The sequence below is a fragment of the Rosa chinensis genome, chromosome 6 (genome assembly GCF_002994745.2).
Source record: "Rosa chinensis cultivar Old Blush chromosome 6, RchiOBHm-V2, whole genome shotgun sequence".
NCBI lineage: Eukaryota > Viridiplantae > Streptophyta > Magnoliopsida > Rosales > Rosaceae > Rosa > Rosa chinensis.
Genome location: NC_037093.1, coordinates 45,527,256 through 45,547,208, shown reverse-complemented (window position 1 = coordinate 45,547,208; position 19,953 = coordinate 45,527,256). Strand labels below are relative to the sequence as shown.

Genomic DNA, 19,953 nt, shown 5'->3' with positions numbered 1-19,953 from the left:
TCCCAGTTTTCCACTTTAAGAATGTTCATCTATCTGGATTCTAAATAGTTTATTTCAGAATCACTTTCAAAATCAGATGAGGATTCTTCTTCTTCTTCTGACCAGGCAGAGTAAACTAACCTGTCATCTTCTTCATCAGAATAAGCTACTTTGTAGCCTTTCATATTTGCTGTTTTTACTATAAGCTCATAATCTTTGAATAGAGCTTTTGTAGATCTTTTGTTCTTTTCTGGACATTCATTAGCATAATGTCCTTCAGTTTTGCATAACCAGCATCTGCAAGTTTTCCTTTCTGGTTTATTCTGATGGTTATATTGTTGATTCTTCTTTTTGAAGAATTTTTTTTTATGATCTCTTTTATCCTTTTTGAAATTGGAGCTTTTCTTGAATTTCCTATTTTTGTCTTCATTTTTCTTGCTTTTTGAATAGTGTTCTCCTTTTCTTTTTTGGAATTTAGCTTCATGGCATCCCTAGTTAGTGGGTACATCTAAAATTTCATAACAGAAATTTTCAACTCCTTTGAGTTGTTTCTTTACCATTTTAGCCTTCAAATTTGCTTTGCATTGTTCTTTCAGCAATTGCCTGATTCTATTAGCAACTCCTCCTATTGAGAATCTTTCAATAGGCTTTGCAGCTATACTTTCTCTTATAGATGTTCACCATGGTTTAGGGAGTTTCTTGTGTAATAAGTTTACTAGTTCAGTGTTTTCTGTTCGCTTACTGTACAGTAGTATTCTTGAAATTCATTTAGATATCCTTCAAAGTATCTCATGTCCTAGATCTTGAGAGCATAAATGTTTGATTTGGCTAACTCTTTAGCCTTTTCACTTATATTTGAAAGATCTCCACATAATTGGTCATACAGAGGTATTGCAAAATCATATGGTGATTTTGAGTTCTTGATCTGTTCTAACCATTCTTTTCCTCTCTCTGTTTCTTTGAAAGAGAAATAGTATTTTTTGCTATTCCAGTGAGAGTAGTTTCATAATACATCTGTAGATCTGGTGCTTCAAATTTCCCAAGGGTTAGAGCAGAAGCCATTGTAAGGCTGTCAACCCATTGGTCAATGGTTTTTCTTTTATCTAGAGTTTTGTCTAGATTTAGCCATATACCATACTTGGTAATTGGTATTGTGGGCAGATTGTCTTCTGGACAAATCTTTGAGAATTTCTTTCTCCTTCTCTGCCAGTAGGTGCCTTTTTAATTTATAGGGAGTTTTGGTTTTCCCTTTTCTCTAGTAATGAAAGTTGTTTTGGAGCTTTCTCCTTCTTCCATTTTATATCTTGATAAGGAAGGACTTTTCTTGCCTTACTTATTTTGAAATTTTTCATTTTTTCGATTAGTTGCTCTAATCGTTCTATATCTTTGCAGGATTCTACTTCTTTATAGAGTTCATTGAGCTTTTCTGCTCTAAGCATATTTACTGGTTTGTTTAGATCAGCTTCTAATTCTTCTTCAGTAATAAAGTCTGTTGGTTCTTCAACAATAAATTTAGTACCACTGGTACTAGCTTCTTTAGTGCTGTTGCATCTTCTAAAATTTTTGTTTATCCTCACATTTTCAGGACAGACATCACTTTTTCTGTGATCATCAAATTTTAGACTAATATCTCCAGTCTTTCTACTTTCATAGATTGCCGCTTTAGCACTTTCTGGAGGTTTCTTTGGACCAGATAATTTCCATTCGATAGGGAAAGTTACTTCATTCCAAGTAATCTTATGTATCTGTTGTGAATGGTTCTTTTGGCTAGTGAGGAATCCAGTAGTAAGACCTGGGATATTGGAAATCCTTGTCTTAGGTTCTACTGTGGTACTCATCGGTTTATAATATATTTTGAATACTATTGCAAGTTCTTGCATATTTTCTTTCATTATTATACCATCTGCTTTGACTCTCAGTCTTAAACAGTGGGCTGCATCTTTCAAGCTTGTTGAGAAGTCTAGGAAACAGTTGAAATATGCCACTTGATTACATAAAGATGCTTCAAGTGTTCCCAATAGACTAGCTTGAAAATCTATTAGTCTATTATCTTGTAAGGCACATATAATTGAACAGTTTATGCCTTCTCGGGCAAGAAGTTTTGTGCTCACTTGGATTGCTCCAACGTGAATAAATTGATAATTTTTTGCTTTTGCTCTAGCAACTTCTTGAGGAGTGATGGTTTCTCTTGATGTAGATGGAGTTGTGAACTTCAATAGCTTGAAATGGTGGCCGTCCATCAAGTCAAATTTTCCTCTTTTATAGATTTGTTTGAAATCTAGTTTTGGAATTGAAGAGTTTTTCACCTCTTGTTCTATATATGATATTCAAATTCTTCTGAATTTAGGAGTTGTACTCCTTTCTTTTTTCCAAAGATGCTCATCATTTTAGTATCTCTTGCTACCAAATGCTTTGGTTTTTCAAATTTGATGCTAGTCAAACTGTTGTTGATTCTGGAAAAATCATAGTTGGAACAAGATTCTTCATAGGTTTTTCTAATGGTTTGAACCCATTAGATTTCTTGGATTTTGCTGGAAGATTTTTCTTTTCTTTCAGCAGTTGTTTCATAGAATCCAATATTTCTTTTTGTTTATTAATTTTTCTGCTAACACTTGTAGCTCTTTTTCTTCCCTTTGAGGAAGTTCTTTGATATAATATATTTTGTTTTCCAATTTTTCTAATTGGTAGTTTATCTAGAAGATCTTGATATCTAGATAATCATTGTATCAGATTCTGATGTTTTTCATCAGAGAGTTTTAAAAGAGAGTTCAACTTCTCTATTATTATTTCAGACATTGTCCCCATTGGGGATTCCTTTTGATACCAGTTTAGGCGGATTTAATCGATTCTCAAATAATCAAGAGGTTTTTGTTTCTCTTCAAGAGTTTCTCTAATCTCTTTAATATTTTTCTCTACCTTATAAATTTTTTTTTCTGAACTATGAAGATAATATCCCAATAACCTGGGATTTCTCTTCTGAGCCTTGATCTAAAATCTTTTAACTTTCTCAACTTTTCTCTTTATTCTGCTAATTATTTACTAGTTCTGTTGCAGATAACAAGTAAATCTAATATGGAAATGATTGAAATTATGAATGGTAAAAATTAACTGTTTACCTTTGAATATAGAGGATGAGTTCTAACTGCAATTGACATTTAAACAAATAATTTCAAAATATAGGCTCACTTCGCTCCGTTGGAAAAACTAAAATTAAAAATATTGTTTACAGTAATAGGAAAGGAATGTGAAAGGTAAAAGGGTACTAATGGTATATTCTTAAGTGAATTGGGTAGTTGGGAGGAAAAATGAAAAAGTTTTGTGTGAAAGGGGATAAAATTAGGGCTGGGCACGGGCCGGGCTCAACTATAATTTCACTGGGCCCGGACCCGGCCCGTTTTTCATTAGGCCCGAACCCGGCCCGTGTTGACAAAAACAGGGACCGGCCCGGAACCGGCCCGTTTCATTTCGGGCCGGGCTTGCGGGCTTTCGGGCCCAAAAACCTGTATTTGACCATTTGCTTATGCATTTATATATATATATATATATATATATATATCCAGATTTCATTCATATATAGCTGCAAATTTCAAGCTGTTGAAGATTTGAATCAAAACACAATATCAAGATACAAAGTTCAAGCTGCAAATTCGAATTCAAAGTGTCCAAATTCAAATACTCATCAAGACAATTGAAGGTACAATTCAAATTCAAAGTGTCCAGATTCAAATACAAATATCCAATGAAATATAAAGTCCTAATTCAGATGCAGCAATTTAGCAAGTCATTTTTCCAGCCTCCTATCCAGCAGCAATGCGGCCATCCATCAATTGGCTTCCATAGTTTTCCCTACAATAGCCATCATAAATAGATTTAGATAACAAAGAACCATTCAAGCTGCAACTTTACCATTAATAGCACTACACAGAGAACCTACTTCAATAACAAAGAACCATTAAGAGCCAAAAGGCCCAAAACTTTACTCAACTAGGAGTACACACAGAAGCTACTTCAATACCAATATTCAAGATTATCAACAAGTCCATATACAAAAATACCAGAAACTGCAAATCTCTTAATATATAAACAAATACCCAAAACTGCAACTCAACATAATCAACTTTACTCATTCATTTCAGAAACTGCAGGTAGCAAATAAAATAGCAATATGCAGCAAGCAAGTAAAAATTAATGCAGTAGGCAATAAATCAAATACCAAGAACCACAACTCACAAGCATATTTGCAGTCACTAAAAATCAAAAATTTAAATTTAGGATGCAACAATTCCATCACATTTCAGCCTCATTTTATCAGCAAACATAAACTGACAAACACAAACATAATAACTCAATCAGACGCAAAAACAATCACTCTATCAGAATATCACAACAACTGAACAAATAGTTGCAAAAACCCAGAAAAAGAAACTCACAGATCGTTGTGTTCAGCAGTGGTACAAGCCTGCAATCACATAGTACAAGCTACATTAAAACCCATTTTCAGGAACCACAACTCACAAGCATATAAGCACATAAAGAGATTAAATTTATCAATAAACTGAGGAACCCATGAAGCTAAAACGAGATGGCAGACCTGAAGAACAACGAGCTCCTATTTTGGTGTCTCGGCCTCACAGCTATGGCGGAGGAGAGGGAGAAAATGAGAGACGGAGGCGGCCTCTGGTGCGATGTGATCTATCCGGTGAAGGAGGCGGCCAGCTCTCCGGCCTACAGCTCCGCAGGTGAAGTAGGAAGAGAGAGAGAGAGAGAGACGGAGGCGGCCTCTGGTGCGATGTGATCTATCCGGTGAAGGAGGCAGCCGGCTCTCAGGCCTACAGCTCCGCAGGTGAAGTAGGAAGAGAGAGAGAGAGAGACGGAGGCGGCCTCTGGTGCGATGTGATCTATCCGGTGAAGGAGGCGGCCGGCTCTCTGGCCTACAGCTCCGCAGGTGAAGTAGGAAGAGAGAGAGAGAGAGAGAGAGAGAGAGAGAGAGAGAGAGAGAGAGAGAGAGAGAGAGAGAGAGAGAGAGCAGCAGCAGCAGCAGCGGGCGTCTCAGCGGCGGGGGTCTGAGCGTCTCAGCGGAGGAGAAGGAGGCGGCCGCCTCTTATTGCTATTTGGTTCAGATCGGGCTACACGAAGGAAATGAAGGCTGAGGAGTGAGGAATGAGGATTAGGTTTAGGTTATTAGGTATTTGAGTGAGAATGCAATCCTGTGTGTATGATCCTATTATAAAAATTTTGAGGCTTATATGAGGACCAATACTACATGAACATCTGTCCTCTTTAATATATGACGGGCCTGACGGGCTTTGACAGCTTTGAAATACAAGGCCCGGCCCGAACCGTTTGTCTGAAGATCAAGGCCCGGGCCCGAACCGTTTGGTTAAAAAAAAAAATTAGGCCCGGCCCGTTCGGGTCGGGCTTTGACTGTTCGGTCCGGGTTTACGGGTTTTCGGGCTTAAATGCCCAGCCCTAGATAAAATAAAGTTGATTGGGTGTGCAGAAAGTATTTTAGTATAAAGTGGATAAATGATCATTTTCTCTTCTTTTTTTTTCAATTCCGTAAAATAAATTTTGGGCCTGGCCTTCTTAAACTGCTCAATGGTCCACACTCTTCCCGCTTCTTGGCGCGTAAAATTACGGGCGTTCATTAGCGGCACGTGGCAACAGTTTTGCCTGTGGCCGCCCGCTAAGGAATTTCTTAGTTGTTTATAACCAAACTCTTTTGGTAGTACCAAGTAACGTAGACCACTCCACTTTCTGCACTGCTTTTAAGATCATTCGTTGACAAACCTCATTCTCGATTCTCGATTCTCAATTCACAAACATATGATTAGTTTCTACTCTAATCCGCACCATTCTCTTTAATTCATAGAGATTTAACGAGCTAGTTAGTCTTATTGAAGATGAAGAAGACCACCATTTCTGTAAGTCCTTTCTGTAACAAAGAATGATTTAAGGCTTTCATTTTCTCCTTCATATGTTTTCTCATTAGCTATTGGGTTCTTCTTTGCCCTTGGGTTCAGATTTCTCAGAAGGACCATAAAAGAAGGAAGTTATTCTTTCGTTCATGTCTCCTTTCCACCCTGCTTATGTTTTCTGCAGTTTTCTTCTGTGGGAGCCATTTTGTTGTCACAGATTACAAAGAGGTACGCTCCACTTTGAATATTGCACATATAATGAGTGGTTATGAATGTTCTTTCCTATTTCCGGCTTCATGAGGGATTTCATTATTCACAGAAGTTTTTATCATGGGGATTGGTTGATGCTATGCACAATGCAATATCTAAAAATTGCGAGGTTTGTTTCTATGGCATTCAATTTTATATAAATGGCTGATGTTCTAAATTACTTGATTGATGTTGTAATATGTTCATATATAGGCTCAATGCAGACCTGAGGGAATTGAGGCATTACCTAAAGGAATTGTTTCCAAGACATCTGACTTTGTAATGCAACCACTATGGGGACCCCGAACTCAAAAGGTGTACTGATATTTATAGGCCTGAAAAATCTGCTACTTAGATTTAAATAGGGTTGTGATTACTACAAATTTCGTTGCTTTCTGGTGATATTTGAATGCAATGATAATATATGATCCTCATTCCTTTTGTTTAGAAACCAAAGTCATCAACAAACTTATTGGCCATTGCAGTTGGAATCAAGCAAAAAGACTGTGTAAACAAAATTGTAAAGAAGGTGCAGTAACCAAATTGTTTGTCATGCACTATTTTCAATTTTTGTATGTTTGAGTTCATTGGGTACAATTTCTACTTGTACAGTTTCTATCCAGCGATTTCGTCGTGATGCTATTTCATTATGATGGTAATGTAAATGACTGGAGGGATTTGGAATGGAGTGGTCGGGCCATACATGTATCTGCCATGAATCAAACCAAGTGGTAATGCTTCCCTATCGACAATTGTAATTTGATATTGGTACTTCCTTGGATGTGCATTGCCAGTTCAAATAACATGGTTAGGTATCTTTCTTTCACTTAGGTGGTATGCAAAGCGATTCTTACACCCAGATATTGTTTCTGAGTATGCATTCATCTTCCTTTGGGATGAAGACCTTGGAATCGAAAACTTTAATGTTGGAAGGTACATGTGCTTGCATCTGCTTATTTATGTTTTATATATGCACTTATGTCTAGAAATAGGAAGACTAACATTCTGCATCTTGATTTCTTCTATGCAGATATCTATCAATTATTAGAAAAGAGGGGCTTGAAATTTCACAGCCAGGACTTGATCCTGACAACTCGGAGGTGCATCATGATTTTACAGCAAGAGACAAGAGATCAGAAATACATAGGTATTCTATCTTTTTAAAATATACTATGGAGATTTTTATCACACAGTATCAGGGATCTGATTAATCCGCAGTCCTAAACTCCTAATGATACTTATGATCCAAGTGTTATCGTCTTATTCTACTCATCAGATTTTTCTCTTTAATATGTGTTGAATTTCTATCTACATCGTGTCTTGGTGTTGAATTAACAGGAAGATAAACAAGACAATTGGTGGTGGAAGGCGTTGCAATGAAAATAGCACAGATCCTCCATGCACAGGGTAGGAAGCTGAAGTTCTCATGATATCACGCAAATAATACATATTTAGTAAGTAGTAACGTACATATGCATTTGAAGTTAGAATTGACAATATATACTGGCATATGATATGGCAGGTTTGTTGAAATGATGGCTCCTGTTTTTTCAAGAGCATCCTGGCGCTGTGTGTGGCATATGATTCAGGTACAGCTTCCTTACTAAATTTCTAAAACATTCAGAATTTCAGATTGCTGATTTACAAGATCAGGGAGTAGCTTCTTCACTAATTTATCTCACTTCATAGCAATGTTTTACTTTTCATATTGGTTAGCGATACAAGTAGATATGGGTTGAGCATACGTTTGTTAAGCTAGATGTACTTTCTGAGCTCACTAATATAATGTTGGTTAATAACTTAATAAACGGGATATTAGATTATTAATTACTTAAAAAAAAAAAATTATACTGAAGATCTGATTTCTTAATGTTTCTGTCCTGATATTGTAACAGAATGACTTGGTTCATGCATGGGGCTTGGATTTTCAGCTTGGTTATTGTGCAAAGGTAGTTTCCTCCTTCCTATCTGAACTGCATTTTTCTCTTCATCTTCCTCTTCCACATATTTCTTATGTTTGAAGAAATGCTTGACAGGGTGATCGAACCCAAAATATCGGAATTGTTGATTCTGAGTACATTGTTCATTACGGTCTTCCTACACTAGGGGGTTCTGCAGCAAACAAAGTTAGAAGCCTAAACCTTTAATTATATGTTGGAAACCCTTATGAAATTAAAATCAACTACTCTTCACTAACGAATCATCAACAATGCAGACAAATGCTGAAGAACAAGATCAAGCTGCTAAAAATATGTCTACTTCAAAACAACTGGTATATAATCAAAACTAATGTGTTGCATATTATTTACACTATTCTCAGTTCTGTTTGATAATTCTGAATTTGCAGGCACCATCGAAGTCATCTCCATCTGACCCTAGAACTGAGGTAAGAATCATTACATTTTTTTCTGCAAAAATAGTTCTTTGGTTAAGCACTCTTTAATTCATTGGTCTTGCATATCTGATTCGTGCAGGTGAGGAAGCTATCATTTGTTGAACTCGAAATTTTCAAAAGCAGATGGAAAAAGGCAATTAGAGAAGATAATTGTTGGGTTGATCCATACCAGAAGCCACCACAGCAGAGTAAATAATAGTGCTTATCAGCCAAACTCGACCATTTTTATCACAAAGAGATTCATTTTACGACCATTCACAGCATACAGAATATGGTCAAAATAAAGCAGCTTCCAAAATATATACGACCTTTAACATTCTAGATTATTCATTACTAACACAACGTTTGAATACCTTTTGTTTCTCTGCTAACATTAATCAATGTATACAGTGCTGCAGTCACATAAGCTTGTAATTGGATTATCCATTTATTTTTACAATTTATTCAATACACATTTCAGTTCTGTATTAAATCATCCAATCATTGTAGTCTTGGTTATTTTTGAGGAGGAGACAAATTTACATTAATATTGTTCCATGAGGGGCATTCCCATTTTCTGGGAAACAAAAGCTTCTTGAAACTTTATTCTCTCAAATTCTCAACTCTCTATTCGATCTGAATCAAAGAAAATGATATGATGTTCTTTCAATTAAGAAAAATTAAAAATAAGAAATGACAGAGTATCATAAACCAAATCGCCTTTTTCTGATAATTTCGTAAATGATTTGTCCAAGTTCTTCACCACGATCCTCCTGGACGTGATGGCCTGCCTGCAAATCCCAGCAAACTAATTGTGTGAGTTCTCAAAACTGACCTCCCTCAAACAATCGAACTAGGCAAATATAGAAACATTAGGAATTTTATCAGTATGTGTTGAGCACTATGTGTATGTAACGCGAACAGTACCATTGGAATTTCTATAAGCTTATGCTTTGAATCCTTGCAGAAATCTTCCACTCCATCATAAGTCAACCAGCGGTCTCTTTTGCCCCAACATATTGTAGTTGGAACTTTCCAATTTTCATCTGTTAGCATTGTCCTCATTTCTTCCACATATTTCTGCCATGTAAAACAGCACAAGAAACATCATGAGCAGCAGCTCAGTCACTCTAACAGAAGAAAAGTATACTCTGATAGGCTGTAAAAGTAACATGCAAGTAGAAGAAGGGTTCACCTTCAACTCTTTCTTCATGTCCCTACTGATTGCATTTAATGCAAAACCAGAAGCTCCAGATGTGAGGTAAGGATTTCTATAAACCATGGCATCATCCTCTTTCATTTGATAAGGTCCACAACTTGTCAAGGTTTTATCACTTGCCCTTAGAGGATCCTAGTTGAGCACAGAAAGAAGCACGATCACATTATGCCAGCACAAACATGCACACAAATTTTAAGCCAACAAACATGTCAGATCAGGTAAGGAGTTATACAACAGCCTTCATACCTGAGAGAAGATTTCACCTAACAAAAAGTTGCTGAATATGGACAAGGTTGAGGGAAGGTTTGCATGCTTTTCTGTTAGCTATAATAAAGATGAGGATAATAAGGATCTTATAGATTACTCAAAACAACGGAACAAGAGTTTTGAAAAGAAAACATAGAAAATGAATGGAAAAATTCTGGAGAGTACATACAGGGGGATTTAAGAGTATTATGTTGTCAATCTTTTCCTGATGAGTGCTGGCATATTTAACAGCTGCCGGTGCAAAGTATCCCTGAGAAGCACATGAAAAATCAAAAGTTCTTTTTAGTTTCGTATCATGCAATGATAAATTTGACTCGTATATTCTTGCTTATACTGCAGAAAATAAAATACCTGGACAACGAGTGAGACCTTTCCAACAGCAACTTCATTGATAAAGGACTCCAAGGATGTCACATACTCTGCAAGCCACGGCAGAACTTGACATAAACAAGAGTTTTGTTTTCTTGGACATCGAATTAGTTCTCTAAATACTTGTAGTAGCAGATACTAACAATTAGCTTTTATGTGCCCTCTTTAGGAATCTAAGACCAAAAGAAATTACCGTTGAGAGTATAGTCAAAGCCATACTTGGGTTGTGGTTTATCTGAAAATCCAAAGCCTGGAATTGAAAGGGAAACAGGCAGGAACATTTCAAGCTTAGCATGCTGTACTCAGTTGAATGAGAGATTCAATGTGACGTGAAATGATAAACAAATGCTATAAAATTAACAATGTCAACTACAATTGAGGACAAAGCGAAAGCTATGATCTTACCTAACCAATCAAAAGCAATGGCATGATAGGCTTTAGAAAGTATCGGAAGAACCTTCCGGTAAGAGTACGCCTGATGACATTATCAATTTGAGCAAACTCACGAATAAACAAGTCTCCTCACGTTTTAATCAAGTAATATTCAAGTGGATGTTTCAAGCAGCATAAAAGACGGTGTAGATGATGTGTGTTGAGTTAAATTGAAGTGGATCATTCAGATACATCAAAAAGATCACATGGTAGAAGAATACTAGACTTGACACAAACTAAGAGGACTCACTCACCTGAGAAGGTAAGCCATGAATCAGTATAACTGAAGGATTATCAGCACTTCCGGATTCAACGCAAAACCATCTATTGCACAAAATCATATATATAGAGCATGTTTCAATTGGTAAACCCTGCAAATAATTCAAACTCATTGTCTGCATGACTTATATACTATAAAGTTATAACCCCACACTATGTTTCAAACATGTCAACCGCTAGTCCTCTAAAACTAAATGTACAAATTTACCTGAAAACATCAGCAGCTGCCTGAGAATCAGCACCCATTGCAAGTCCAAAAATAGGATCTTTTGCCTTCTCACCGGAACCAAGAGAAGTATAAGCTTTCACCTAGAATATGATCACACAAAAACAACAGCCATATATATGATCCATAGGATATCATCCATACAAATTACATTGGGTCTCAATTTCTTTCAAATGGGTGATTATAAAAACAAAAACAAAAAAGAAAGATTGGTAATATATAGGACTCACTATCTTCCCTTGCTTGAACCATTCATCAGACGGGCTAGGTCCATCTGAATACTTTCCTGTCAAAAACACACCCACTTCCTCAATTACTAATACTGAAAAACTTAGAAAGGCCACTTAAATAAAAGAGGTATTGTAGAAGAGAATAGGCACCTCCACTGAAAGAGAAGCCGTCACCCACTTGATAATCAGCATCTATGTAATAATCCTGCCACAAAAATACGGTAACAAATCAATTAATACCATCAACATGGAAATGGTCAATATTTGAGTAACTTAATCAAATAAAGAAGCACACATCATCGCCGTTGGAGCTGCAACTGAGATTGAGAGGCTTCTTTTGGCCCTTGCCATTACCAAAAAGTGAAATGGATGCAGGAATAGGATTATGGAGAAAGAATTGCGGTTTGTGAGTGTAACACAGAGAAGGGGTTTTGGCTTGGGTAGCCATGGTTGTTAGTGTTTTGTAAACTGTAATAACGGTAGCAAGGCGGGAGAGAGTGGCTGTTGTATTAACAGTTGGTTGCAACATAAAGTATGAATGGTGGGTCAGCTTTTGGGGATAGAGATTTTCTGGTCCTCAGCCTCTGCCTAACACCATACACACATCTTTTAGTATGCCTTATGGTATAAATGTAAACGAGCAGTATACGCTATTCCCAGCAAGATTAAGGTTTTGATAAAAAATATTGGCTACCAAGTCCCAAGCTTTCACTCATGCTCTTAGAGAATTGAACTTGCTTAAGGATGTTACTGATGTACGTAGGCCATCATACTTCTCAAATGTGGTGAAGCTCTTTGCGCTTCCATTTCTTCGATCACTCTTTAATTAGTATTAAGGGATTACTGTTACAGATTCTCCTTTCGTATAGGGTTTGTCTACTTTAACGCGCGGTGTTATGTACGTTGACCACTTTTACGATAGTTTTTATCATTTTTATGATTACAATTGTAAAAAATTAGATTTACATAATGGAAGTTATGATTTTTTAACTTAGGGTAATCACAATTGCATTTTTCATTCTTTTTAATTTGTCAATCGACATTATTCTGTTTTCTTTTTTATCATCATACTATTATTAATTTGGCTTTTTAACACAATATCGATCACCAATCTCAAATTTTGCCAAAACATAAACAATAAAATCGCTAAATGCAAACTATTTTAACCAATGGAAGTTCTACAGTGCATCAATGTACCGATACATTAGATAAAACTTATGTAATACAAAAGCATAAAGTAGTCTCAAACTAATGTGTACCAATGCATGAAATCACTCTACACTCTCTACTTATGAATCGAACTAGTCTACTTAATATATCGTTACTCTGATGTACCATAGTCGAACCGTTTAACCAACCAAACATCATGAGCTACTCAAAATCTTGGCCTCTCTCTCTGCATTGAGTTGGATGAGATCAAATCCGAATACCACCAAGCTTTGTGATTTGGGCCACTGATAAATGTCGAAGCCCAATCTACTCAACCCAAACCAAACCGCAAAGTTTAAGTTCTGAAAGAGGCATAAGTCGATACTGGGCAGGCAGATAGCCGAAGATGGCATTTCAGGTTCTGAAATTTCCGCGTCACATCATCTCGCGCCGTTTTAGCAGAACTTCAGGCTTCTATTTCCTATCCGAATTCAACTCACATATGCTCCCTGGTACTTCCCTCTTTCTCCAACCTATTATTTAAATTAATTTTTTTTTTTTCTGGGCAGACCTTTGTTTTGGTTCCAACAGTTTAAAGCTATTGATTGTTGTATTATGTTTCAGCAAGATGGGTTGGAGTGCCAATGCATGGTCCTTGTAGAAGCTTTGCTGCTGTGAAGTTATCAAAGGATCAAACACCAAAGAAGTAAGCTTTTTATGTCCCTCTTAATGTGTTTAGTGTTTGACTGTTTGTCCTAGAAGCCCATTTATACATATTCACTATTGTATTTGGCTAATGACATTTTTAGGAAGAAGAGACTGGATGAAGTGTGCCTTGAAAGGTATGAACAATATAGCCGAACCTACGTACAGTCATGGATCTTACAAGGTGAGCTTTACAATTGAATTACAAAACCTTACATCAAATGTGATACTTCAATACATTATCTTGCACAAAAGCTATTATATAATGTAGACCAGTGATAGGAGTTAACTTAGTTGTTCATGTTTGGTGGTGTAGGGAAAGTATTGGTGGATGGGAAGGTGGTCAACAAAGCCGGTACTCCAGTCTCTGATAAATCTGTTGTAAAGATTATGGCTGAAGTCCCCAAATATGTATGTAGGTGATTACTTCACTTTAACAAACCAATCTACACTTCATTACACGAGAATCATTTTTTGCTCGAACTTTGGTGAGACCTGTAATGCTAATCTGTTCTTATGTTTTGTATATCCAGAGCAGGACACAAGTTAGAAGCTGCAATTGAACAGCTAGGTATTGATGTTTCTGGCAAAGTAGCTCTTGATTCAGGGTTGTCAACCGGTGGATTTACCGACTGTTTACTTCAGTATGGTGCATCATTTGTTTATGGAGTCGATGTAGGATATGGACAGGTAACACCCCTATTTGGTAGTAACATGTGTTTCCTATAGGGGAGTACGTCTATCAGCAGAGGATTTATTCTTTACTTTTCAGTTTCCTAAGTACATAACATACAGTTAACATGGCATTCCCTCATTAGCTTTCTATTCTCGTCTTTTTCATTGTTATTTCTCTATTGCTTATGGTTGCTGGCTTCATTAGGTAGCGGAAAAAATTCGAACTGATGAACGTGTGAGTGTGATAGAACGGACAAATTTAAGACACCTTCCTGGACTCCCGCAAAAAGTAGATTTGGTGACTTTGGATCTGTCATTCATCTCTATTCTATTGGTAAGCTGTTAAGTGCTAGTAAATATGTTAATCCCTTTTCATTTTCTTTGAGGTGTGATTTCAAGGATTTTATGCTTTCCTAAATCCAAAGAAAAGCTATCTTATCTGTGAATGATAGTTATCCTTTATCTCTAATATGCATATGAGTCTTACTTGGGTTATGGATTCCTTTCATTTGCAAGCAGGTCATGCCCGCTGTAGTCAATGTGATGAAAGAAGAGGCAACATTAGTCACCCTGGTTAAACCTCAGTTTGAAGCTCGCAGATCACAAGTAAGAGAATCTTCTTATATCAACTTCTAGTTACCTTTTGTAGCTTCAGGTTAGTTTTTGCCCAGTACATTGTTGACTAGAAACATAGGATGTATAGAGGAGATATCAATATAGGAAAAAATTTACCTTAGTTCTCAGGGCTAGAAACCTACAACATCAATGGTTTAACTGCTTTTTTTGTTGTTGAGGATCCCTTATTTACCGAGAATTAGGTACGTATTTACCATTACTTCTGGATGGTTCCAGATAATGATTAATTCCTTTGCATGTGACCGTTCTGTATAAGATGCTAGCTTTGATAAAGCAATTTCTGCTCTTTATGCAAAGTCGTGTGTAGAGGTGTAGAGCTTAGGAGTAGGTCTACATCTATCAGTTTCCCTGATCCTTATTCTGCCTAGTCATGGACCAAATTCTATATAATTTGCAGATATTTGGTGAATTCGTTTTTCTGTCCAAGGTTCAATTTGGCTTTCACTATTTTTGAGGGAGAACTCAGAATGCTCTAAAAAGTTTCAAGTTCAACCTCATCGTGATAAAAAAAAAAAAAAAAATATTGGCTAAAAAAGTTCACTCATTGTATACTCAGGAAGTTTATTTTCTTTGCAGGTAGGGAGTGGTGGCATTGTAAGAGATCCATTAGTTCATCAAGAAGTAAGCGTTTTTTCTCGTTATTGATTTCTTTCCGTCTCAGCCTAATATGTAAAAGAGAACAGTATTTTATATTCATCCTTTTGTTAAGATTTTCCATCAACTGTTATTTAGCCCTAATTTATTATTTATACCTAATACATGCCTCCTGGTTTCTGGCTGCTTCACCAATTGTAAGTTTAACAGCTTCATGATAATGCTACAAAATTATTAGTTGAAAACACATGAATGGAATACTGCATGATAGTGATTAAGTGAATAACTCTTCTTCTTTCTTTTTTTCATTATTTGCTGGGCACGTGTAATGAAATTATGAAATATGGCCTGATACTGATTAACTTTGTTTAGGTTCTTGAGAGGATCATCAAAGGTGTTGAGAATTTTGGATTTAACAGCAAAGGATGGATAGAGTCTCCTCTCAAGGGTGCTGAGGGCAATATAGAATTTCTAGTTCACTTTACTCGAACAGCTGAGAAAAGTGCGGAGAACTTAGAATGTACTTCTGCATAACACAATCTGTTAATTGGCCCTGATTATGATCCTGCAACTAAAGAGTGCCATGAAACTGAGGATGCGGAAACAATATCGTCACTCATATATCCCGGCTCCAGATGTGACTTGCAATTCATGAATTGGCTTATTTTAAAAGCCCTCTGTAAAACTGTATGGCTGAGTGCATCAAAGAGTTCTCATTTTTGGTAGTAAAATATATGCTTTCCCTTTAAAGATTGTGATTTGAGGAGATGGTCTTTAACCATCTACTCTTATTCATAGAATATATCAATTACAACTTTTATGGTGATTCAACATGTCAAAAGGGATTCTAAGACCAACTACTTGACCAACAACTGAGAGCCATGACACCAAATATTGCTCAACCGCTACTCCATTCGTAGCCAGGGATTCATCACCAAGAAAAAGCAGCTTCATCCACTCACTAGTCCCACATGGATGCAGCTTGTACCATGGCCTATTCAAGTGCGGATGCTCCTGCAGTTACCATATCCAGATATTCGATTAAACATTCGAACCTCCAAATCAAGATCTTTCGTCAATTATGAATCTTGAACACGTAAATTTGACTGCAGAAACAAGTTGAGCAAGAACAGAGATAAAAATGTACCTCCTGAGTAATGAATGTCCATTTCGATTCCAGCAACACCTTTGATGAGCATGCAGGTAAGTCTTTTTCAATCTCATCCCAAGCCAAAGGCTGTCCATCTATACATCAGTCGCAAAGTTCAACGTATTACATGATTTGTAGTACAAAATTTACAAAACAAATTAGTGACATTTGCCAGAAAAAGATCAACTTACCAATGTAGTACCCACGAAAATACAGGACAGGAACCCGATAAGAATCACTGTATACTATATGGAAATCATAGTAACACACCTGAGGACCAGCGCTCTCAATCTTGCAGATAGAAAAGAACAAAATGATAAATACAGAGTGACTGATAAAATCTACATTGATCAAAACCAGTTAAACAACTCACAAGCGTGGCATTATCAACAGGCTCAGGCTCTTCTTCATCTACATCTTCCTGCTCATCTTCCTTGTTTGATCCAAGAAGGCATATCTTCTCCAATGACAAGTAGCCCTGCTCTTGAGAGAGACGAGAAGGTTGTTTAAGACAAGGAACCCACGTCCATGGAGGCAAGGCAGGGTTGAATTGCTTCCAGTTCTCTGCAAAAACACGTGCTGCAGCCTGGAAGTCACGTGACGAGAGAGTTCCATCCCATGACAGAACTTCCATTGTTGAATTCGAGCCAAGTGGGTTTTTGGGTTGGATGTGCGTATTGTAGAGGGTCAAGGCTTTTAGGGTTTATTTTACAATCCGGTCGGGTCTGGGATTGAAATTGAGATACTACATGCTCCTTCTGATTCAATTGAAATTTGAAAGAAAGGAACGATCTTTCCGTGCCTCCGTCTTCAAAGTCTCAATATTTATATCAGGTCGAGTGCCAAGAACGACATGTCGCTTTTATTGTCATCCTTGCCTCTTTTGCTTTGCCCGTGTGACGAGTTCTGAGATGCCTATTCTAATTTCAAAGTTCAAACCTTTAAGTTTATTACAGTATATATGGATTGTAAAACTGTATAAGGCTGCTTCAGAATAAAGAACTGGTGTCCCGGATTACAGGGTAAGGAACTTGGAATGGTTTTGCGACGAAATTCACTGCAATGATCCTCGTTTAGTACTCCGGAAAAGTGTTGGCTTGAATAACCAGGTTACATTAGTCACGAGAATTGTACAATAGACGAACACTTTGCTGTCACTAAAGAGATACAACAGCACTCATTTCTCAATACCCTCTGCTTAATCTAATACACATAGAGCTGGTTATTGTACAAAATTGTAAGGAATGTGCTTCAGCCACTTCTCAGCAATTCCACTCACAGCGTCAACTTCGGGGCTTCGATGGAGTTGGGGAAGATGGTGGTTTCAAATCTGGGTACTGCATCCAAAAGCAAATAATAGAACAATTAAACAAACAAACACATCTGCAGTGTATATTGTTTCAGAAAAGCATGAGATACTCATATCTCATGCTTCAGAAAGGTAGACACGGTTTGCAGTTACTTGTCTTTAACAAGCATAAAATAATTTCTCTCAAGTCTGTTGACACATACAACCTAAAAGTATTGCAACCTTGCAATTAGCCTATGCAAGTAATTTGAGATGATATCATTATTAACAGTGATTATATACCATTCACAGATCAAAGAATTTGCAGTAATGAGTTCTGAGAGAGTAGCAATCATACATTTGGGTAGGGAGAAGAGGATCTCAAGCCATCTTTCACTGGTGACACAGCCTTCGTGGACTTGCTTATGTGTCCGTTGTTGATCCTTTGCTTTTCTGCTACGGGAACATTTCCGGAAGAAGATGCAGCATTATTGCCATCTTCATTTTGCTGAACAACTCCACCATTCATCCCAGTTTCTTTTGCAGTTTTAACCTTCTTCTTGGGGTACATATGCATAGAAGGTGGCAAAAGAGTTTCCTGTGATTCCTGAGAAAGAAAAAAGATAGAATAAACAGAGAAACCTGAGTTCACTCTTAAGCAAAAAAGTTCCAATGGCTGAACTCCTTCAGCCACAGATATCTTCTATGCACTTACTGAATATTCCTTGAAACAGCCTAACAAACCTCAAAAATATCATTTCAGTCTTACTTTAGTTGGGTAGTTAGAAGTGAAAATAGGGATTAGCAGAGCTCAAAGTTCAACAAGAATTAAGTCACACCATTCAAATTCTGCCTATATGTATAATGCTTGCACTTGTATGCTGCTGGTCCACTAAGGAAAGGGGAAAATGTGCCTCAGTATAGAAGTATAGAGTTCTATCTCTACACAAAAAGGCTCAATCCTAATGATACACATCCAACCAATATATGTACTAAGGCTTTGATAAACCAGCAAATAATGGAATCATATACTTCTCGATTTGCAAAAGCATTAGAAGAGATGTAGAACCCAGTGTTTCTCCCAGGACAAAAGCCTTAGTTATGTAATCGCAGACAACACTGAAAATGTAGCAAGGACAAGATTTCGAAAGTAACTTACCAACCACCCTTTCGTGCCTCCAACCCCTCCCTTGATTGCATAAGTCTCTTTGAAACCATTCTTCACTAGTAACTCGGCCACTTTGATGGAAACATCATCAAAACTACCTTACAACAAGAGAAATTGATACTGAGATTACAAATACATTTAAATGAAACAGAGCAAATCAATGCTTGGTACTCTTAGACATTCATCATAGACATATCTTAATCAATTGTTTCTTTCTTGGCCAAGATGAACTCGACTTAGTACGAAGTAGCAAAATGTTTACACTTACTTTCCCAAAACACAGACAACAGTGTTCGCTGGGTCTCCGAACTTCTGCAAAACCTTCTTTACAAACCCATCTGCATCATCCTCGGAAAACTGAACCTGCACAGTATCCTTATTCACAATCTTCAAGTTGGGAGACTTCAAATACTTCAAACTCTTGTCGTCCCTAATATCCAATAGCTGAACAGTGGGGTCCTCTTTGAGTTTCCGGAATGCATTAAGAACAGAGATGAACTTATATTTTCTCAAGTACTCTTGAACTATGGGTACACCAACCAACCAAATGAACGTACAACCGGCAACGAAATATGGGTACTTGCTGAAAAACTCATCAATTGAGACCAGGATTGACTCCAAGTTTATTTTGTCTGAAACTTGATCGGAAACTGCGGCTTCGGAAGCAAAAGAAGGGAGAGTAATGGCGGTGGTTGCGATGAGCTCAGTGAGGAGAAAGGAGAGATGGGTTTTGGGTTTGTTGTGAAAGAGGTTTTTAAGGGAGGGAAAATGAGGGTGGTGGGAGTTGAATGATTGGGAGGTAAGAATGGAGGTTTTGGGAAGAGAGATTGGTAGTGAAGTGAGTGGTTTCTGGGTTTTGAGGTGGGTTTGGAGTGGTGGAGAAGAACAGGAGAGGACCATGGAAAGAGACTCCATGGGAGAGTACAGGAAAGTGAGAGAGGGAGAAAGGGAGAGAGGATAAGCCCAAGAAGGCGAACGATGGTCATTGAATGGTCGGGTATGGGATAGTACTGTAAAAACTACCCATCACCACGATGGTCCAACCC

The 19,953-nt window shown here is 37.3% G+C and overlaps 5 protein-coding genes and 1 long non-coding RNA gene across 8 annotated transcripts; 2 read left to right on the top strand and 4 right to left on the bottom strand.

Annotated features, from left to right (window-relative positions):
* Positions 1-3,647: 3,647 nt before the first annotated feature.
* Positions 3,648-4,723, bottom strand: LOC112174603. The gene is made up of 3 exons (XR_002926081.2): positions 4,571-4,723; positions 4,410-4,438; positions 3,648-3,825 (listed from the first exon to the last, which is right to left on the bottom strand). It is a non-coding gene; the product is annotated as an uncharacterized LOC112174603 (long non-coding RNA).
* A 1,026-nt stretch (positions 4,724-5,749) lies between these two features.
* On the top strand, positions 5,750-9,068 carry LOC112169034. Of its 3 annotated transcripts, none has more exons than XM_024305971.2 (15): positions 5,750-5,903; positions 6,003-6,125; positions 6,217-6,276; positions 6,360-6,461; positions 6,595-6,675; positions 6,759-6,877; positions 6,978-7,079; positions 7,177-7,293; positions 7,485-7,553; positions 7,669-7,735; positions 8,042-8,095; positions 8,183-8,272; positions 8,362-8,418; positions 8,506-8,532; positions 8,621-9,068. In XM_024305971.2, the coding sequence occupies exons 1-15, from the start codon at positions 5,883-5,885 to the stop codon at positions 8,735-8,737; spliced, it is 1,206 nt and encodes a 401-aa protein (XP_024161739.1). In that variant the 5' UTR covers positions 5,750-5,882; the 3' UTR covers positions 8,738-9,068. The 3 variants fall into 3 exon arrangements, with proteins under 3 accessions (XP_024161739.1, XP_024161736.1, XP_040363885.1); XM_024305968.2 differs by having other exon boundaries at positions 8,494-8,532; XM_040507951.1 differs by lacking the exon at positions 6,217-6,276 and having other exon boundaries at positions 8,494-8,532.
* On the bottom strand, positions 9,023-12,051 carry LOC112169033 (uncharacterized hydrolase YNR064C). The gene is made up of 13 exons (XM_024305965.2): positions 11,838-12,051; positions 11,693-11,747; positions 11,543-11,598; positions 11,295-11,395; positions 11,062-11,131; positions 10,781-10,850; positions 10,569-10,625; positions 10,358-10,425; positions 10,176-10,256; positions 9,986-10,063; positions 9,716-9,871; positions 9,448-9,600; positions 9,023-9,311 (listed from the first exon to the last, which is right to left on the bottom strand). The coding sequence occupies exons 1-13, from the start codon at positions 11,988-11,990 to the stop codon at positions 9,225-9,227; spliced, it is 1,185 nt and encodes a 394-aa protein (XP_024161733.2). The 5' UTR covers positions 11,991-12,051; the 3' UTR covers positions 9,023-9,224.
* A 974-nt stretch (positions 12,052-13,025) lies between these two features.
* Positions 13,026-16,032, top strand: LOC112172862 (hemolysin A). The gene is made up of 9 exons (XM_024310361.2): positions 13,026-13,203; positions 13,316-13,397; positions 13,501-13,580; positions 13,713-13,815; positions 13,930-14,086; positions 14,277-14,405; positions 14,591-14,677; positions 15,284-15,328; positions 15,674-16,032. Exons 1-9 carry the CDS (start codon positions 13,098-13,100, stop codon positions 15,833-15,835), a joined length of 951 nt encoding a protein of 316 aa, XP_024166129.1. The 5' UTR covers positions 13,026-13,097; the 3' UTR covers positions 15,836-16,032.
* Positions 15,968-17,308, bottom strand: LOC112172863 (ubiquitin-like-conjugating enzyme ATG10). Its single transcript, XM_024310362.2, has 4 exons — positions 16,825-17,308; positions 16,643-16,742; positions 16,449-16,546; positions 15,968-16,315 (listed from the first exon to the last, which is right to left on the bottom strand). Exons 1-4 carry the CDS (start codon positions 17,083-17,085, stop codon positions 16,106-16,108), a joined length of 669 nt encoding a protein of 222 aa, XP_024166130.1. The 5' UTR covers positions 17,086-17,308; the 3' UTR covers positions 15,968-16,105.
* A 196-nt stretch (positions 17,309-17,504) lies between these two features.
* LOC112172861 (rhodanese-like domain-containing protein 4A, chloroplastic) lies at positions 17,505-19,929 on the bottom strand. Its single transcript, XM_024310360.2, has 4 exons — positions 19,176-19,929; positions 18,899-19,001; positions 18,098-18,346; positions 17,505-17,788 (listed from the first exon to the last, which is right to left on the bottom strand). Exons 1-4 carry the CDS (start codon positions 19,820-19,822, stop codon positions 17,735-17,737), a joined length of 1,053 nt encoding a protein of 350 aa, XP_024166128.1. The 5' UTR covers positions 19,823-19,929; the 3' UTR covers positions 17,505-17,734.
* Positions 19,930-19,953: the final 24 nt, after the last annotated feature.

What these genes read in the sequence shown, in the direction of transcription:
- LOC112169034 (XM_024305968.2), top strand. Translation starts at nt 5,883, where the DNA reads ATGAAGAAGACCACCATTTCT. An exon ending in AGCTTGGTTATTGTGCAAAG is followed by an intron (nt 8,096 to 8,182) that starts GTAGTTTCCTCC and finishes AATGCTTGACAG; the next exon opens with GGTGATCGAACCCAAAATAT. An exon ending in GGGGTTCTGCAGCAAACAAA is followed by an intron (nt 8,273 to 8,361) that starts GTTAGAAGCCTA and finishes TCAACAATGCAG; the next exon opens with ACAAATGCTGAAGAACAAGA.
- LOC112169033 (XM_024305965.2), bottom strand. Translation starts at nt 11,990, where the DNA reads ATGGCTACCCAAGCCAAAACCCCTTCTCTGTGTTACACTCACAAACCG. An exon ending in GGTTCAAGCAAGGGAAGATA is followed by an intron (nt 11,396 to 11,542) that starts GTGAGTCCTATA and finishes ATCATATTCTAG; the next exon opens with GTGAAAGCTTATACTTCTCT. An exon ending in AGCTTATAGAAATTCCAATG is followed by an intron (nt 9,312 to 9,447) that starts GTACTGTTCGCG and finishes TGGGATTTGCAG; the next exon opens with GCAGGCCATCACGTCCAGGA.
- LOC112172862 (XM_024310361.2), top strand. Translation starts at nt 13,098, where the DNA reads ATGGCATTTCAGGTTCTGAAATTTCCGCGTCACATCATCTCGCGCCGT. An exon ending in AAGGATCAAACACCAAAGAA is followed by an intron (nt 13,398 to 13,500) that starts GTAAGCTTTTTA and finishes TGACATTTTTAG; the next exon opens with GAAGAAGAGACTGGATGAAG. An exon ending in CATTCATCTCTATTCTATTG is followed by an intron (nt 14,406 to 14,590) that starts GTAAGCTGTTAA and finishes ATTTGCAAGCAG; the next exon opens with GTCATGCCCGCTGTAGTCAA.
- LOC112172863 (XM_024310362.2), bottom strand. Translation starts at nt 17,085, where the DNA reads ATGGAAGTTCTGTCATGGGATGGAACTCTCTCGTCACGTGACTTCCAG. An exon ending in CTGTTGATAATGCCACGCTT is followed by an intron (nt 16,743 to 16,824) that starts GTGAGTTGTTTA and finishes TCTATCTGCAAG; the next exon opens with ATTGAGAGCGCTGGTCCTCA. An exon ending in TTTTCGTGGGTACTACATTG is followed by an intron (nt 16,547 to 16,642) that starts GTAAGTTGATCT and finishes ACTGATGTATAG; the next exon opens with ATGGACAGCCTTTGGCTTGG.
- LOC112172861 (XM_024310360.2), bottom strand. Translation starts at nt 19,822, where the DNA reads ATGGAGTCTCTTTCCATGGTCCTCTCCTGTTCTTCTCCACCACTCCAA. An exon ending in GTTGTCTGTGTTTTGGGAAA is followed by an intron (nt 19,002 to 19,175) that starts GTAAGTGTAAAC and finishes GTTGTAAGGTAG; the next exon opens with TTTTGATGATGTTTCCATCA. An exon ending in GAGGCACGAAAGGGTGGTTG is followed by an intron (nt 18,347 to 18,898) that starts GTAAGTTACTTT and finishes TTTCTTTCTCAG; the next exon opens with GAATCACAGGAAACTCTTTT.